This window comes from Myotis lucifugus, unplaced genomic scaffold (genome assembly GCF_000147115.1).
Source record: "Myotis lucifugus unplaced genomic scaffold, Myoluc2.0 scaffold_521, whole genome shotgun sequence".
Taxonomy (NCBI): domain Eukaryota; kingdom Metazoa; phylum Chordata; class Mammalia; order Chiroptera; family Vespertilionidae; genus Myotis; species Myotis lucifugus.
The window spans coordinates 247,351-266,754 of record NW_005871569.1 but is presented as its reverse complement, the minus strand read 5'-3'; the positions used below and the strand labels follow the sequence as shown (position 1 = coordinate 266,754).

At 47.6% G+C, this 19,404-nt stretch overlaps 1 protein-coding gene across 16 annotated transcripts in view; it reads left to right on the top strand.

Moving 5' to 3' along the window:
- Positions 1 to 19,404, top strand: part of ATAT1 (alpha tubulin acetyltransferase 1) — a 30,982-nt gene that overhangs the window by 9,590 nt on the left and 1,988 nt on the right. For 13 of the 16 annotated variants that reach the window (XM_023745173.1, XM_023745174.1, XM_023745170.1 and 10 more), the window contains exons 7-10: positions 15,870 to 15,915; positions 16,034 to 16,099; positions 17,377 to 17,448; positions 17,622 to 17,862. In XM_023745173.1, coding sequence (XP_023600941.1) covers positions 15,870 to 15,915; positions 16,034 to 16,099; positions 17,377 to 17,448; positions 17,622 to 17,862 — 425 coding nt within the window. Of the gene's footprint in view, positions 1 to 15,869; positions 15,916 to 16,033; positions 16,100 to 17,376; positions 17,449 to 17,621; positions 17,863 to 18,321; positions 19,371 to 19,404 lie in introns of those variants that run through there. The other 3 variants (XM_006103924.3, XM_006103925.3, XM_023745171.1) reach the window with 3 other exon arrangements.

The following is a 19,404-nucleotide window of genomic DNA, read 5'->3' as shown; positions in this document are numbered from 1 at the left end:
GTACATGCCCTTGACTGGAATCGAACCTGGGACCCTTGAGTCCGCAGGCCGATGCTCTATCCATTGAGCCAAACCGGTTAGAGCTCTCTTTGTTTCTTGATGAGTCTGGCTAATGGTTCATCAATCTTGTTTATCCTTCAAAGAACCAGCTCTTGGTGTCATTGATTATATATATATATATTAGTCTCTATCATTTATTTCTGCTCTAATTTTTATTTCCTTCCCTCTACTTACTTTGGGCTTTTCTTGTTGTTCTCTTTCTAATTCTTTAAGTTGTAGGTTTAAATCATTATTAATTTTTCTTGTTTTTTGAGGTAGGCCTGTAATGCTATGAAATTCCCTCTCAGGACTGCTTTTGCTACGTTCCTGAGATTTTGGGTGGTTGTGTGTTTATTTACATTTGTTTCTAGGAAGTTTTTTATTTCTTTCTTGATCTCATTGGTAACCCATTGATCCTATATAATAAAACCCTAATATGCAAATTGACTGAACAGCAGAATGACCGGTAGCTATGATGCACACTGACCACCAGGGGGAGACGCTCAATGCACGAGCTGCCCCCCGGTGGTCAGTGTGCTCCAGAGGGAAACAGTGCTAAGGAGTAGCGAGCCCAGCTTCTGGCTGAGCGGCACTCCCACAGGGGAAGCGCTGCTCAGCCAGAAGCTGGGCTCATGGCTGGCGAGTGCAGTGGCAGTGGTGAGAACCTCACCCGCCTCCGCCATAGTGCTAAGGATGCCTCTGGGGATGTCCGACTGCCGGCTTAGGAGAGTGGGCCTAAGCTAGCAGTTGGACATCCCCTGAGGGGTCCCGGACTGTGAGAGGACAGGCTGGGCTGAGGGACCCCCCCCACCCCCACCCCCAGTGCATGAATGTCATGCACCGGGCCTCTAGTTGTTTAATAACATGCTATTTAGCCTCCATGTATCTGAATGTTTTGGGGTATTTTTACTGTAGTTGATTTCTAATTTTATTCTACTGTGATCTGAGAAGATGCTTGATATGATTTTAATCTTGAACTTGTAGAGACTTGTTTTGTGTCTAAAAATGTGGTCTATCTTTGTGAATGACCCATGTGCACTTGAAAAGAATGTATATTCTGCAGCTGTGGGGTGAAATGTTCTATAAATGTCCATTAAATCCATCTGATCCAGTGTGTCCTTTAGAGTGACTGTTTTCCTTGTTAAGTTTTTGTCTGGAAGAGATATCCAGTGAAGTCAGTGGGGTGTTAAAGTCCCCTACTATGATTGTATTGTTGTCGATTTCCCCTTAAAGTCCTCCAGAACTTTTTTTTAATATATTCAGGTGCTCCTATATTGGGACATATATGTTTACCAGGGTTATATCCTCTTGTTGGATTGATCCCTTTGGTATTATGTAGTGACTTTTGTTGTCTCTTTGTGATGGCCTTCATTTTGAAGTCTATTTTGTCAGATGTGAGTATTGCTACCCCAGCTTTTTTTTTCATTTCCATTTGCATGGAAAACTTTTTTTCCATCCCTTCACTCTCATCCTGTGTGAGTCTTTTGTTCTGAGGTGGGTCTCTTGTAGACAGCATATAGTTGGGTCATATTTTTGTATCCATTTAGCTACCCTATGTCTTTTTTTTTTTTATTACAGTTGTTTTTGCTTATTGCAATAGTGCATGCCTAATGTTTGAAAAATTAGCCTTTCTTCAAGCTAGCTAAGAGAACTGAGAAAGAATCTATTATGGAAACAATTCATTTCAAAATTAACTGTCATAGTATAAGACATTTGCAGAATAATCTTCAAAGATCAACTTACTTCAATGTCCTGGGCTTGGTGAGTTGTAAGATGAGGAAGCCAATATGCCCCCTTTCAGACTTTTATTTGTCCTCTTTGGAAAGTCACCTACCATCTAAAGTCTTAGATTCTTTGGATTTAATTTTCCATCTACAGCAGGTTTTGGCAGCAGAGACATTTTCTAAGGGCTCTTTGAAGCATGGCAACTTGAGTGTGAGGGTCTTCCCAGGCATTTCCCTGTTTTGACTCTTGGAGGAGAGGTCTTATAGTTACAGAGGTTGAGAGCATTGCTCACAGTCCCAGTAGCACTGGAAGAGTCTTGATAAAGCAAACAAAAACGATATAATCCAGAGCACATCAAAGCTTTCCCTACCCTCTTTTAAAAACTGAACCTCCATACACTACCTGAAGCACAATTAGTGGGTCACAGATGATGAAAACCTAATTATGAAAATTGCTCAGGGCCATTATTAGGATTGACTTTTACTATTTGGATTTTGTTGACATATAGATTGACTGTTAATTAAAACACAAGCAATTCCTCCCCTACCTTACCCCTTCTTTGGAAATTTAGTCAATGTATTTCTGACTTTTTGAAAGAATTAATTCAGAGGAAATCTTTGGAGGTACATTTTACATTTTCTAACATTTGATCAATTTCAGCCATTGTTATCCCTGGTGCTAACTGCCCGTTGTTGAAAGAGCTATAGGCAAACAAGCTGGGTATGGATGTGAGGTCATAGATGGGTTCTTGCTTTATCTGTTTGATTCCAGTCATGTCAAGTCTTGACTGATCAGGGGACGGCTGGCCGGAATCCACGTTGTAATAACCCTTGCACTGGGCAGGTCAATGACATGTCCTTTGGCATAAGTGCTGCCAGCTTCGTTACTCAGGCTGCTGAGGCTGTTACTGCTGCTGCTGCTGCTTCCGCCTCCCCACTCTGCTGCTGCTACTGCTCCTGCAGCTGTGGCTGGCGCTTCTGCACCTTGGCATACAGGCTGTCCTTCTGCTTCTTGGACATCCTCCCACACTTCACAGCATCTCTTGACATCCCTGGGGCAAGACACTTCTGCAGTCAGCCCCGTTGGCAACGGTTTCTGTTGCTTCTATCAAGTAAACAGTTTCTCTGCCTTGGGCAGGAGTGAGAGGCATTGTTCTGCTGGTCCTCCTAAAGAGTCCCTTGCAGCCTTCACCCGTGATGGCTCCATAGTGGATCCCAGGCAACTTATTGCCACAAATTTTGCATGGTATCACTTCAATTTGTGCTGTGGCTGAGGTGCAGGTGGCATTGTGGACTTGAGTCTGGGGAGAGGCTGTGGAGGAGAGCGGGTCAGGGAGAGGTGACCAAGAGTCCAGCACTGGGACATTCCTGACTCTCTGGACCTAAGCAGCCATTTTTCTCCTGAAGAGCCAGCCCCTCCCAGCCGTCTCAAGACAGCTCTACGCTATGTCTTTTGAGTGGAGCATTTAATCCATTTATATTTGATAGGTACTTATTTATTGCCATTTTAATTCTGTATGCCTAGGTTTCTCTCTATTTCTTCTTCCAGGTACAGAAGTCCCTTTAGCAATTCTTAAAATGCTGGCTTGGTGGTGATGTTTCCTTTAGCGTTTTTTGTTTTTTTGTTTTTTTTCTGGGAAGCTCTTTATTTCATCATCTATTTTGATTGATAGCCTTGTTGGATATACAGTGGGGCCTTGACTTACGAGTTTAATTCGTTCCGAGACCGAGCTCGTTAAGGAGCTTGTTAACTCAAATTACTCTGTCAACTCAATGCAAAAAATCAGCCGAGAGACAGCTGGTATCTCAAAAAACTCGTTAGTTGGGACACTCATAAGTCAAGGCCCCACTGTAGTAATATTGGTTTCAGGTCTTTGCTTTCCATTGCCTTGAGTACTTCATGCCATTCCCTTCTGGCCTATGGAGTTTCTGATGAGAAATCAGATGCCAGCCTTATGGAAGCTCCATTGTAGGTAACAGTTTGATTTTCTCTTGCTGCCTTTAAGATTCTCTCTTTGTCTTTAATTTTTGGCATTTTAATTAAGATGTGTCTGGGCGTGGGTCTGTTTGGGTTGTTCTTGCTTGGGACTCTTTGTGACTCCTGAATTTGTGTGACTTTTTCCTTCACCAGGTTAGGGAAGTTTTCTGCCATTATTTCTTCAAACACATTCTGTATCCCTTTCTCCCTTTTTGCCTCTTCTAGCACACCTGCTATTCTAATATTGTTACATTTCATGTTGTCCCATAGTTCCCTTAAGCTGTTCTCCTTTTTTTAATTGTTTTTTTTCTTTTTGGTTCTCTGATTGTGTGATTTTTTTTTCAACTCTGTCTTCTAATTCTCTATTCCAATCTTCATCTTCCCCTAATCTACTCTGTATTTCTTCCAGTGTGTTCTTTATTTGTGTTATGTCATTCTTCATTTCTGTTTTCATATTTATTATATTTTTTCGCATCATTATTCTTAACTCTATCCTATATAATAAAACCCTAATATGCAAATTGACTGAACAGTCGAATGGTTGGTCACTATGACGTGTACCGTCCACCAGGGGGCAGACCCTCAACGCAGGAGCTGCTCCCTGGTGGTCAGTGCACTCCCACAGGGAGAGTGCCACTCATCCAGAAGCTGGTTCACAGCTGGCAAGTGCAGCATCGGTGGCGGGAGCTTCTCCTGCCTCTGCTGCAGGTGGGCGGTAAGGAGCGAGGGGTCCTGGACTGCGAGAGGTCACAGGCCAGGCTGAGAGACCCCTCCCCACCAGTGCACGAAATTTCTAGTGCCGCTAGTATCAGATAAATTTCTTATTTCTTTTCATTTATTTCTTCTTCTGAAAAATTCTCTTGTTCTTTCATTTCGGGCTTGTTTTTTTTGTCTCCTCATTTTGCATATTAGGTAGATCTGCTACGCCTCTCAAACGTATTTCTGACTATGTAGATCAGGGAAAGACTCAAAGCCTCCAGAGCAGCGGTCACCAACCTTTTGGACCTCACGGACCACTGGTTAGTGACCACTGCTCTAGAGACCACCTGTGCCTGAAGAATGATTGGATTCAGTCTTGAGTAGTCCTCAGGCAATGGTCCACAGGTGTGTCGAGTTTTTCCAACAGGGTGGGGCAATTGCTTCTGCCTGGAGGCTAATTGTTATTCTCAGTCTCTTAATGTGCCTCAGGAACTCCACAGGGAGGGGAAAGGTGTTTTCCAATAGGGTGGGTCAAGTTTCCCCCAGGCAAAACCACCTGGGTAGCAAATGTCTGCCTGAGAAAGACGCCCCTGCCCTCCGCATGGTGACAGAATGACTCAGCACAGGAAACCAGGGTGTCTGTCTTCTGAGCTCTAACCTAGAGCCCCCAACTCTGGCTTCTGCTCCAGTTCACTCTGCCCTCCCTCTGCCGGAGCACAAGAAATTTTGTATGTTGGCCCTTTAAGAGGATGCCTGTATTTTTAGCTGTCTCTCCCTGGCTGACAGCAACCCTGCTGCTTTTCAGAGCCGGATGGTATGCTGGCACCCTTCTCAGTTCTGGTGCTCTCTGCTAGGGTGCTTAGCTTGGGATTAGACCCCAGAGTTCTCAGTAGAACCCCCCACAACCGAGACGTCTCTCTGGAACTTCAGCTGCTGTCTGTGGGTGCCCGGTGAGCCCTTTCATGTCTCCGCCCTTTCTACCAGTCCCTACATGGTCTCCATTTTTCATCCTTGGTTATGAAGGTTCTCTCCAGCGAGTCTTCAGTTGATTATTCAGGATTGTTTTTGTATTTTAGTTGTAATTCCAGTTTGGTTCTGGGAGCATGTCTGGGTAGCATTCCATTTACTCTGCTCCCCTTAATCTCCTGGAGTTTATATTTTAGTTGAGGATACAGACAACAAGTTTATCCCTGTGCTTGATTATAAGTGCTCTGGAGAGATTAGAGCCAGTGAGAGGGCTTGGGTGTGCGTGATGGGGATGGGATTGTGTGGGATTACAAGTTTAAATGGCATAGGCAGGGAAGTCTCACTGAGGAAGTGTCAGTGTAGGGATAAGTTAAAGAAGGTGAAAAGAAGAGCCAAGTAGTATCTGGAGGGAAGGGCTAGCAGAGCCCCTGAGAGGGGACTGTGCCTGGAAGAGTGACCTGGCTGGTGTGACTGGAGCACTGTCAGTGATGGGCTGGGGCAGCGACTGATGCAATCAGCTGTAATGGCAGGAAGGACATTTGAGCCTTATGGCCATTTCAGTCTTTGGCTTTTACTCTGTGTGAAAAAAGGAGCCATCATAGGGGTTTGAGCAGAGGGATGACATTATCTGACTTAATCAGATCACTTTGGCTATTAAAAATAAGCAGCAGCTGCCCTGGCCGGCATGGCTCAGTGGTTAGAATGTTGACCCATGCACCCGAGAGTTGTGGGTTCAATTCCCGGACAAGGGTGCAAACTTGGGTTGCAGGTTTGATCCCTATCCCCAGTCAGGGCGTGTGTGGGAGGCAACCAATCGATGTGTGCTCTCACATCTATGTTTCTCACTCTTTGAGAGAGGGTTCAAACAAACCCAGCAGGGTCCCTGATGCTGAGGCTCTGTTGGTTGGAGCACCATCCTGTATACCAAAAGCTTTTGGGTTTGATTCCTGGTCAGGGTACATGCGTGGGCTTCCAGTTCGACACCCAGTTGGGATGCCTACAGAGGGTAACCAATCGATGTTTCTCTCTCTCCCTCTCCCTTCCTCTCTCTTAAAAAAAAAAAAAAGTAAACTAAAAATAAGCAGAAGGGGAGCAAAGGCAGAAGCAAGCGACCAGTTAGGAGCCAACGATCCTGATGAAAGCTGGTGGTAGCTCAGACCAAGACGGTGACAGTAGAGAAGCAGGAGTGATCAAATTTCAAACATTGTGAAGTAAAGCAAGTAAGATTCCTGATAGATTCTCGATGGAGAGAGAGGAGGAGTTAAGGATGATTTCCCAAGGTGTTGACTGAGAGTTGGAAGGATGGAGTTACATTCACTGAGATGATAGGTGGAACAGATTTGGGAGAAATAGGACTTCATTTTGAATATGTTAATTGGAGATGTCTATGCTAAGTTCCGGTTAAGTAGACAGTTGGGTGTTTCCCTGGAGTTGAGAGAGGTTTTGGATGGAGAGTTTTCAGTATACATAGAGTATTGAAAGCAGTGGGACAGGATGACATCATCAGGAGGTGATAGAGAAGGTGTCCAAAGACTTGAGCCTTTGGGCACTCTTAAAAAGTCAGGGAGGCCCTGGCCAGTGCCACTCAGTGGTTGGGCATTGTCCCATGCACCAAGAGGTTGCCAGTTTGATTCTAGGTCAAGAGCACATGCCCAGCCCTGACTGGTTTGGCTCAGTGGATAGAGCGTTGGCCTGTGGACTGAAGGGTCCCAGGTTCGATTCCAGTCAAGGGCACATGCCTAGGTTGCGGGCTCGATCCCCAGTAGGGGATGTGCAGGAGGCAGCCAATCAATGATTCTCTCTCATCATTGATGTTTCTATCTCTCCCACTCCCTTCCTCTCTGAAATCAATAAAAAATACATTAAAAAAAAAAAAGCACATGCCCAGGTTTTAGGCCCAATCCCCGATAGGGGGTGTGCAAGAGGGAGCCAATTGATGTTGCACTCTCACATCAATGTTTCTCTCTCCCTTTCTCTAAAAATCAATAAACTATTCTTTTTTTAAATAGTCAAGGAGGCCCTAGCTGGTTTGGCTCCGTGGATAGAGCATTGGCCTGCATATTGAAGGATCCCCGGTTTGATTCCAGTCAAGGGCACATGCCCGGGCTGCGGGCTCGATTCCCAGTAGGGGGCCTGCAGGAGCGGCCGATCATGATTCTCATCATTGATGTTTCTATCTTTCTCTCCCTCTCCCTTCTTCTCTCAAATCAATAAAAGCATATTTTTTTAAAAAAAAGGGAGGAGAGGAAGAACCAGCAAGTGTGACCAAGGAGTAACTAGTGAAGTTGATGAAAACTTACAAGTAAGTTGACCTGGAGTTCAATAAGGAAAGTGCTTCCAGGAGGAAGGAATGGCTTACTGACTCAAATGGCACTGATCAGTGAGGTAAGAGATCTGGGAAGTGAGTGCCTGAGGTCACGGTGACCCTGAGGAGCATGGTGCAGTGGTGGGTGCAAGTCGGATGGGCAGTGGGTTTAGGAGATTGAGAAGCTAGGAACTGGAGATAGCAAGAATAGGCTACTCTTTTATTTTTTTACTAGAGGCCTGGTGCATGAAATTCGTACACTGGGGGGGGGGGGGCAGTGTATCCCCCAGCCTGGCCTGTGCCCTCTCACAGTGTGGGAGCCCCGCAATCGCCCCAAAGAGCTAGGCCCCGCCCAACCATCTGGGGCTCCTCAATGGATTGCCCCAAAGAGGTAGGCCAGAGCCACCGGCCCTGCCTCTGCGTCACGCCCCCGCCCACCCGCATGCGCATGCAGCCCCCACCCACCTGCGAATGCCCACTGCGCTCACAGCCTCCTGGGGATTACTCATTGTGGTGTGAGGGCGTCATAGTGTGAGGGGGTCACTGGGTGAGGGTGTGACGACCACATAGACTTTTATTAGTATAGATTTATTATTGATTTTAGAGAGAGAAAGAGAGAAACATAGATTTGTTTTTCCACTTATTTATGCATCATTGGTAGATTCTTGTATGTGCCCTGACCGGGGATTGAACCTGCAACCTTGGTCTATCACAGTGATGGCAAACCTTTTGAGCTCGGCGCGTCAGCATTTTGAAAAACCCTAACTTAACTCTGGTGCCGTGTCACATATAGAAATTTTTTGATATTTGCAACCATAGTAAAACAAAGACTTATATTTTTGATATTTATTTTATATATTTAAATGCCATTTAGCAAAGAAAAATCCACCAAAAAAATGAGTTTGCGTGTCACCTCTGACACACGTGTCATAGGTTCGCCATCACTGGTCTATCAGGACAATGCTCTAACCAACTGAGCTACCTGGCCAGGGCCAAGGCCACTCTTTTAAATGCTGCTTTAAGGGGAACAGAGAAGTAGAGCAAGAGCTGGAGAAGGTGGTGGATCAAGAGCAGGTTGATTCTTTTCAGTTGGAAGAACTAACAGCATAAGGATGACTCCATAAAGAGAAAATCTGATGATGTCAAAGCACGTGGGGGAATTGCTGAAGCAGTGTAAGTGGGTGGTGGGGCTGGGATTGGGCTCCTTGGGTAGGAGCATGAACAGTTACCTATTGTAACATGATTGGATGGATATGCTTGCAGAGGAAGCATAAGGACATGGTGGTGTGTGCTACCTTGGAGTTGAGTTTGGGTAAAGAAAGGTTTGATATATGTTTAATCTTGAAAGATGGGTGTTTGTCAAGAGACAGAAGTAGGTGGGTTAAAGTACCTCTCATGTGGAAGAACCAGCATGAACAAAGGCAGAGAGGAACTAAGTGCCTGTCAGGGCACTGCAAGCAGTTTGGTGTGGCTGGAATGCTGGGTATGTGTTTGGGGGAGGATGAGGGTGTGTTGGTACACATTACAGCAGGATCAAAGCAGGAGATAGACAGGGTCTACTTAAAGCAGGGGTGGGGAACGTCCGGCCTGTGGGACATAGCAGGCCCTTGCAATCATTTGGTCTGGCCCTGCCAAGGCATTAGGGGTGAGTCAATTAATTGTTTGACCAAATATAGCAGGGTAATTTTTTTTTAATTCTTTATTAGTTAAGGTATTACAAATGTGTCCTTATCCCCCCCATTAACCCCCATCTCCCCCCACCCCCCACTCATGCTCTCATCCCCCTGTTGTCCATGTCCATTGGTTTGGCTTATATGCATGCATATAAGTCCTTTGGTTGATCTCTAGCAGGGTAATTTTTAAGTTGATAATTCTGTATGGCCCATGAATGATGGTATAAATATCCAAATGGCTCTTGGCAGAAAAAAGATTCCCCACATCTGATTTAGAGTGTACAGCCACATGTACTTTTATTTATTTATTTTTAAAATATATTTTTATTAATTTCAGAGAGGAAGGGAGAGGGAGAGAGATAGAAACATCAATGATGAGAGAGAATCATTGATTGGCTGCCTCCTGCACACACCCTGCTGGGGATCGAGCCCACAACCCTAGCATATGCCCTTGACCGGAATCAAACCCAGGACCCTTCAGTCTGCTGGCTGACACTCTACCCACTGAACTAAACTGGCTAGGTCCCACATGTATTTTTACATTAAGAGGCAACACAGTCGATCATGACTCTCTCTTTGATGTTTCTATCCCTTTTCCTTCCTCTCTGAAATCAATAAAAATATATATATATTTTTTTAAAAAAAGGCAGCAGAGAACAGTGGAAGGAGCACAACATTTGGCATCAAACACATGACCCAGGTGACGTGTAACACCAGAGCAGGATAGGTATAAATAACAGTGGCTCATGTTTCATGAGCTCTGCATGCTATCTACACGCATCATCTCAGTGGATGGTTTGGCCCTCGGACTGAAGGGTCCTGCATTCGATTTTGGTGGTCAAGGGGCACGCACCTCGGTTGCTGGCTTGATCCCCGCTCCAAGTCCAGGGGCACCTGCGGGAGGCAACTGATCAATGTGTCTCTCTCACATCGATGTTTCTCTCTCTGTGTCTCTGCCCGTCAAACTCACATCGATGTTTCTCTCTCTGTATCTCTGCCCGTCAAACTCTCCCTAAAAATCGATGGAAAAATATCCTTGGGTAAGGAGTAACAAAAAATCACAGTCTGTGGCTTGAGGCCCAGCTCTGCCATTTGCAGCTTTTGTCTTTTTCCATGTATAAGACGCTATTTTTGTCTAAAATCGTTAGACTGAAAATCGAGTGGTGTCTTATACACACAAGTCAGCCGAGGAGGGAGCCGCATGGGTGCGTAGCTGCCCATACCTTGCCAAACAGGCTTCCTCCAATCATGAGCCTTATTGTTACTGACGTCAGCTGATGCCGTAATTGGAGGTGGAGGTGGAGAGTGTGCAGATGCAACAGGGACCTGAGCGTTCTGAGCCCATAAAGATGCCAAAAAATAAAAAGATAAATACCTGTAAGCAGTTGTCTTACTCTGCAAAATTGAAACTGAACGTAAACGGCTATGCAAAAGAGCATGGAAATAGAGCTGCAGAGAGACAGTTTGGACCTCCCCCCACTAAATATATGATCAGACAGTGGAGAAAACAGGCAGAACAACTCCTTAAGATGCCAAAAAAGAAGAAGGCCTTAGAGGAAAACCAGCAATGTTTTGTTGTTTGTTTTAAAATATATTTTACTGATTTTTTACAGAGAGGAAGGGAGAGGGATAGAGAGTTAGAAACATCAATGAGAGAGAAACACTCATCAGCTGCCTCCTGCACACCTCCTATTGGGGATGTGCCCGCAACCAAGGTACATGCCCTTGACTGGAATCGAACCTCGGACCCTTTAGTCCACAGGCTGACGCTCTATCCACTGAGCCAAACCGGTTAGGGCTGTTTATTGATTCCTTAATTTTGGGTTGGAAAAGTGGTGGGTGTCTTATACCTGGAAAAATACGGTACTTGGCTTTGGGCAAACCATGTCTCCAAGTCTTTGTTGTTGTTCTTAATCCTCACCCAAGGATATATTTTTTAGGGAGAATGGAAGGGAGGGGAGGAGGGGAAGAGAGAGGAAACATTGATGTGAGAAAGACACATCAACAGGTTGCCTCCCGCGCGCACCCCTACTGGGGATTGAACCTGCAACCCTTTGATGCGTGGGCCGATGCTCTAACCACTGAGTTACACCAGCCAGGTCTCCAAGTCATTTTTACTATTCTTTAAAATAGGGTTGTTGTGAAGGCCAAATTGAATGTGATAATATAATAAGTAATTCTAAAGTGATCAATTATTAGATATCAGAGTGGTACCCTGTCCTCCAGCATGTCTTCCCCCGATAGCTCCACCTACTTGAGCCCTACTTACTAGTAAATCTTCCTTTTCTCAGTGTTGGAGCCTGAGACCCTGTGCTCTTGTCAGTGGGCTTTGTTTGGACAGTTCTGGATGCCTGCCTTGGCATTTTGTTAGAGTGGGTCCTGGGAGAACCTAAAAGGGTCTGGGCTTTTTGTTTTTGAGATAAAATTCACTATTTTAACTATTATTTAAAATAAACAACTCAGTGGTTTCTAGTATATTCACATAATTGTGCAATTACCACCACTGTCTAATTTCAGAACATTTCTATTTCCCAAAAAGAAACCTGGAAGTCATTAAGCACTCCCCACTCCCTGTCCCCATTCCCTTACACTAACCTGCTTATTCTGGACATTTTATGTGAATGGGTCACACAATATGTGGCTTTTGTGACCGTTGTGTTTTAAGGGGGCTCATTCATGTTGTAGCTTGTATAAATACTTCATTCCTTTTTATGGCCAAAAAATATTCCATTATGTGGCTCTACCACATTTTTGTTTATTTTTTAATCCTCACTGGAGGACATTTTTCCATTGATTTTTCAGAGAGAGTGGAAGAGAGAGGGAAAGACAAAGAGAAATATTGATGTGTGAGAAACATCAATTGGTTGCCTCCTGCACGCGCCCGGACCAGGACCGGGGCCGGGAAGGAGCCTGCAACCTATGTACGTGCCCTTGATCAGAATTGAACGTGGGACCCTTCAGTCCGAAGGCCGACGCTCTATCCACTGAGCCAAACCGGCTAGGGTGGCTGATTGATATTCGGTTGTTTCCACTTTTTGTCCATTATGAATATTGTGTACAAGATTTTGTTTGCATTTGTATTTTCAATTCTCTTGGGTGTATACCTAAGAGTGGACTTGCTGGTCATACAGTAATTCTTTGTTTACCTTTTTGAAGAACCAACAAACTGTTATTCCAATGACGACAATATTTCACCTCTCCACCAGCGATGGATGAGTGTTTCAATTTCTCTTCAGCGGTTCTCAACCTGTGGGTCGCCAACAATGAAAATACATCCTGCATATTAGATATTTACATTACGATTCATAACAGTAGCAAAATTACAGTTATGAAGTAGCAACGAAAATAATTTTATGGTTGGGGGTCACCACAACATGAGGAACTGTATTAAAGCCTCGCGGCGTTAGGAAGGTTGAGAACCACTGCCATCCTCACCAACATTTGTTATTTTCCCTTTTAAAAAATAGTGATCGTCCTCATGGGTGTGAGTGTATCTCTGTGGGTTTGCCTCGCATCTCCCTATGACCAATGATACTGAGCACCTTTTCCAGGGCTCACCAGCCCTTTTAGTATTTTCTTCAGAGAAATGTTTATTCAAGTCCCATGCCCATTTTTAAATTGTGTTCTTTTTTCTCAAGTTTAAGAGTTTTTTTGATATATTGTAGATACCACATCCTTATCAGATAGATGATTTGCAAATATTTTGTCCTATTTTGCTTGTGGGTTGTCTTTTCATTTTCTTGAAAGTGTCTTTTGAAACACAAAAGATTTTACTTTTGATGATTGTTATTTGTGCTTTTGATGTCATATTTAAGAAATTGTCTAATCCAAAGTGATAATTTTCCACAATGTTTCCTTCTAAGGTTTTCATAGTTTTAGCTCTTAGATCCATTTTTATTTGTGTGTTTGGTTTTTTTGTTTTTTTTTTATTAAATCTTTATTGTTCAGATTATTACATTTGTTCCTCTTTTTTCCCCCCCATAACTCCCCTCCTTCCAGCTCCCACCCCACCCTCCGCCCTCACTCCCCACCCACTGTCCTCATCCATAGGTGCACGATTTTTGTCCAGTCTCTTCCCGCATCTCCCACACCCCCTTTCCCCCCAAGAATAGTCAGTCCATTCCCTTTCTATGTCCCTGATTCTATTATAATCACCAGTTCATTCTGTACATCAGATTATTTATTCACTTGATTCTTAGATTCACTTGTTGATAGATGCATATTTGTTGTTCATAATTTGTATCTTTACCTTTTTCTTCTTCTTCCTCTTCTTAAAGGATACCTTTCAGCATTTCATATAATACTGGTTTGGTGGTGATGAACTCCTTTAGCTTTTCCTTATCTGTGAAGCTCTTTCTCTGACCTTCAATTCTGAATGATAGCTTTGCTGGGTAAAGTAATCTTGGTTGTAGGTTCTTGGCATTCATCACTTTGAATATTTCTTGCCACTCCCTTCTGGCCTGCAAAGTTTCTGTTGAGAAATCAGCTGACAGTCGTATGGGTATTCCCTTGTAGGTAACTGATTTTCTTTCTCTTGCTGCTTTTAAGATTCTCTCTTTGTCTTTTTTTTTTTAAAAAATATATTTTATTGATTTTTTACAGAGAGGAAGGGAGAGAGATAGAGAGTTAGAAACATCGATGTGAGAGAAACATCGATCAGCTGCCTCCTGCACATCTCCTACTGGGGATGTGCCCGCAACCCAGGTACATGCCCTTGACCGGAATCGAATCTGGGACCTTTCAGTCCGCAGGCCGATGCTCTATCCACTGAGCCAAACCGGTTTCGGCAAATTCTCTCTTTGTCTTTTGCTCTTGGCATTTTAATTATGATGTGTCTTGGTGTGGTCCTCTTTGGATTCCTTTTGTTTGGGGTTCTCTGCGCTTCCTGGACCTGTAAGTCTATTTCTTTCACCAGGTGGGGGAAGTTTTCTGTCATTATTTCTTCAAATAGGTTTTCAATATCTTGCTCTCTCTCATCTTCTGGTACCCCTATAATTCTGATGTTGGTACGTTTGAAGCTGTCCCAGAGGCTCCTTACACTATCTTCGTATTTTCGGGTTCTTTTTTCATTTTGCTTTTCTGGTTGGGTGTTTCTCGGTTCTTCGCATTTCAAATCTTTGACTTGATTCTTGCGCTCCTCTGGTCTGCTGTTGGGAGTCTGTATAATATTCTTTATTTCAGTCAGTGTATGCTTACTTTCTAGTTGGTCCTTTATCACACCATCGAGGGTCTCATTAGATTTCCTGTACATCTCATCAAGTTTATCGACAGACTCTAGAAGCCTCTTGAGAGACCTCAAAAGTGTGGTTCTGAACTCAATATCCTCCCTTGATCGTTTTGTCCTGTTTCTTTGTCTCCGCATTTTTTACGCTTTCTTGGTGCACCCCCTAGTGGTCTTTGTGCGCAGTCTTGTTGTAGTTAAGCCTTGATTGTTGTAGTTAATACTAGAGGGATTTTACCTCCAGGCCAACTGGCTGTGAGAATCAGCTGTGTCTGCCGTGGGAGAACTTGTGTCCTCTAGGGAGGTGCTAATCTAGCCTTTGCCTGAGGCTATCCGGCAAATGCCTCTGTGCAGGGCTTGGGCGGGGCGGGTCCCACGGGATCAACAGGGCGGAGGAGGGAGCAGTTATGGCTGCTCTCAGTCCGTCCCCAGGGGCTCTGCCTCTCTGTCCCAGCAACCGCTGCAAACCTCGGAGGGACCGAAGCCAGACAGTCCTGCTTCTCCTGTTTGAGTCTGGGTCCCCAGAGACTCGCCCGGATCTGGAGCTCAGAGTCTGAGGCTCCCTCCGGATTGAAACAGACAACCACGCCCTCAGCCACCAGCCCGTGCCGCGCGCACTCCGAACCCTAGTATTTCACCTCAGCACTGCGCCTCCTCTGATTCTTGGTTCCTCCTAGTTGAAGAACTTCCACTCAGCCAGCCTTCCTGTGGTTCTGGATGATGTCCGTTCCGTCTTTTAGTTGTATTTTTGAAGTGGTTGTTCGAGGCAGCAAACTCCGGTGTTAACCTATGCCGCCATCTTGGTTTCTCACCACCAATGATTTGTGTTTGGTTTTTTTGCCTGTGGTGTGAAATAGAGGTCCAAATTCATTCTCTCGCATGTGGAGTTCAGTTGTCTAAGCGCCATTTGCTGGAGAGACTGCTCTTCCCCCGTGGGATGGCTTGGCACCGTGTTGAAAGTCGGCTGACCACTCCGTCGGCCTGTCTGTCCTTAGGCTTTCCCTGCATCATGTTGATGACCGTGGCTTTGTAGTATTGAAGTCAGGAAGTGTGATTCCTGCAACTTTGTTCTTCTTTTCCAAGACGTTTCTGGCTCTTTGGGGTCCTGTGCCTTCCTTATCAGTGTGGGGCTCACTGTCAGAGCCTGCGAGTTTGAGGGGCTGTGGGACAGAGGGCGGGCTTCTCCTCTTCCCACGGGGCTTTTCTAGCACAGGGTTCTGAGTGGCTGAAGGGACGACCGTATTTTGCTTGTTTTGTCTTATAGGTGAACAACTTTGTGATCTTTGAAGGCTTCTTTGCCCATCAGCATCGTAAGTGTTCTCACCTGTGTGTGTTGGTCAACTAGTCGGGGCGAGGGAAAGAAAAGAGGTGGATTCTTGGTCCCACTGGTCCCCCCACTGAGGGGCACCACCGCTTCCTTCCTCACAGGGCCCCCTGCTCCCCCCCTGAGGGCAACTGGACACGCGCGTGCTGCGGCCGACCCTGTGCCCCCTGGTAAAGCTGCGCTGCTAGGCCGCTGTGGTACCGTGAGAGCTGGTTCTCCGGAGGCCACAGCAGCAGGGGTGGGCGGTGGAGGGGGTGGAAAAGGGGACATTCCTAAGCAGCCCAGCCCCAGCAGGCTTTCCCACCTGGGAGCGCAGTGCGTTGGGACTTGTCAAGACTTCACTAAGCAAGCTGGGGGGGGGGGGGGGGCTGTTTGACTGTTAGTGCTGATGGAGCCTCTGTGGCTTCAGGTCCACAGGAGTAGGCGAGTCGGGTTCCTTTGTAACCCTCGGCCTGTCTGTCCGTGAGGGGCAGGCAAGTGCAGTCGGCCCTTCCGTGTGCAGCTATAGAATACTGACACGAAAGGCACAAAGAATGAAATTGACCTGGAGAAACCAGACCGAGGAGGCACTGAAATGCTCGGTTTCCCCAGCCATCCTCAGGCTCCCTACCAGCCAGCCCCCTCCTCACTGCCTCCCACAGGGAGGAGCAGCGGGCCCTCTCCTGAGCCGGCTGATCAGCGCTGGCTCCTCCTTGGCCAGGAAAGGGAGTAACTGTCACTCAGAGAACAGGCTGGTCCAGTTATCGGAGTCAGCCAGTGTCCGGCCCTGAGAGGGACTTGTGCCCATGCCTCGTTGTGGTTGCCAAGGCTTCCCGTGCCCGCCTGGCTGGTGCCCAGGCCACGAGGGGATGAGAGCCCGTGAGGTCCACAGTGGGGGCCGTGGGGAAGGCTCTCCTGGCTCCTGAGGGAGACCCTCTTGAGAGGGGAAGGGAGGGAGCAAGGGAAGAAGTGAGGGCGGAGGCAGAGCCTCACACCATGTCATCCTCCCCTCTGCTCCGGTAACTCCTTTCCAGATACGCTTTCTCTCCATCCTTCTTTTCCTATAAAACTTCAATCTCTTCCCGTCTTGGCTCTGGAGGGGGAGGTTCTGCCCCCATCTCCTGGCCTCTCCAGAGCCATCCCTGACTCACCGAGGCCTCTGTCCGGCTCGTCTACCAGTAGAGGGACCTGTCCCCCTCCGCCCAGAACCCCAGGGGCCTCCCTGGCTGCCTTCTCCTGCACCCCAGGCCCCAGCGGCTCCCTGGGTCTTTCCCCCCACGCTGCATTCGGCCCCTCCCCCTGGCTCTCCTCAGCAGTGCTCCAGCACCCCGAGTTCCCTCTTCTGTGGGGGAGCGGACTCTTCCCCAGGAGGAGCTGTGGTGTCAGGGAGCAGAGGTGGGGTCGTGGCCGGGAGGAAGGCTACAAAGTGTGTGTCTTGGTGTTCCCCTGCCTGTCTTCTCACCGCCAGCTCCAGCAAGGAAGCTGCCCCCCAAGAGAGCAGAGGGAGACATTAAGCCGTACTCCTCGAGTGACCGAGAATGTAAGGCGGTCGGGTGCCCGGCGTGGGGGGGGGGGAGGGTGCCCCACCTCAGGGGAAGGATCCATTCTCTCTAAAGGCTCTGATTTCTCTTTTCTACCCTGATCTCTACTGTCATGACTCTCTTCCTCTCCCTATTTTTTTTCTTTCTCTGTCTTGCTCTTCTCTCTTCCCAGTTCTGAAGGTAGCTGTGGAGCCTCCTTGGCCCCTAAACAGAGCCCCTCGCCGAGCTACACCTCCAGTCCACCCCCCACGCTCCAGCAGCCTGGGAAACTCGCCCGAACGAGGTCCCCTCCGCCCCTTTGTGCCAGAGCAGGAGCTGCTGCGTTCCCTGCGCCTCTGCCCCCCTCACCCTACTGCCCGCCTTCTGCTGGCCACCGACCCTGCAGCCAGCCCAGCTCAGCGCCGCCGCACCAGGTAATGGGAGTCGGAGGGTCAGACTGTCAGTGTTAGAAATGGAAGGGTGGTTTGAGCCCAGGCGTGACGTAGCAGGACAGCAGGCGGAGGAGACACTGGAGATGTGTGGGAGGTCTGGGAGTGCATGGCAGTGAGGGGGCAGAACAGGACTGTCTGTGGCACAGGGGCCCCCGTTTTACAGTGAGAGTGGGAGGAAGAACCCAGATCCATGGGACGGGGGAGGGGGGGGGTGAGCCTCTAAGTTGGGGGCAATGCTGGTGTGGTCCTCGCTGGGAAGGAGCAGTGGCGTGTCTGACACAGGTGGGGGCCTGGCCCACGAGTGCCTGTGCGGCAGGAGCCATCCCGCAGCCTGAGGGGCATCTCCTGTGTCTCCCCAGCTCTCTCTTCACCTCTGACTTCGTTTTTCTCTCTTCCCCCTTTTCCCTCTCCCTACCTCCTGTCCATACCATCCTCCCACAGCTCCCTTCCCCGCTCTGAGGAGAGTCGCTACTGACAGTTAACCCTCTGCCCCCCGGGAGCCTCGGTGGCAGAGACCCCGTCCCCGAGAACCCACCCCTTCTCGTCCAGTGCGTCCCCCAGGACCCCGAGGAGCCTGACGGAGCCCATGAGACTCCCTCTTCTCCTTTCTGGGTTGTCAAGGCCCCGGATGGCCCACTGCTTTGTAGCTTTCCTTGCCCTGGAAGCACCTCCTCTCCCAACGCGGTCACTGAGCACTCCCCACAGACAGCGGAGCTGCTGCCTCTCTGGCCGTGCAGCTCCTCCACATTGTCCAGAGCAGCACACCCTGGCTCGCTGTCGGACTCTAGACCACCACGGAGGCCCGACGGCCTTCGCTGCAGGGACTTGTCCCTGGAATAAATCCGTAGCTCACTCTCCAGTCCAGTGATGGCCCTCGTGCTGCCACCTACACTGCCTTTCTGCCCGCTCATGCCAGCCAGCGAGGTCACTTCGGAGCAGTCCAGGTGGCTAGGACAGGGACTTACAGCTCCTTAAAGGGACCCCCAACATTGCTAAGCTCTTCATTACATGTGTGTATGTCAGGGACCCCTGAGCTGTTGTCTGCTTTGGGGCTAGACTCACACTTCTGAAGACAGCACTACCCCCCAGGCCAGATTCTGTGAGGGACTTCGTTTCTTGGCAGCAGATCTCAGCGAGCACCTGGGGTCAAAGAGGGGTCACCTTTGCCAGGTTTCACAAGAGAAGCCTGAGTCTCAAGGGCCTGTTAGCTCCCGGATCCGTCCTCCCCCAGCAGCTAGATGCTGATCTATTCCTTGTTGTGTGATTGTCGTGATGATGGGAACTTCTCTCTGGTCTTCCTTTCTTCCCTGCTCCACACCCAGGAATAAAACCTCCTCCCTCCTCCTCCCTCTGAGTGTGTGGTAGATCAGGTACCCCCTGTGCTCCCCCAAATCCTTGGGAGCAGGATCTCCCTTTCTCCCTACTCATTCCTCCTTTTTCTTCTCCCTCTCAGTGTGTTTGAATAAAATGTGAATTCCTCTGGTGTTTTTAATGACATTTTCATGAAAAAGCACACCCCAAAAG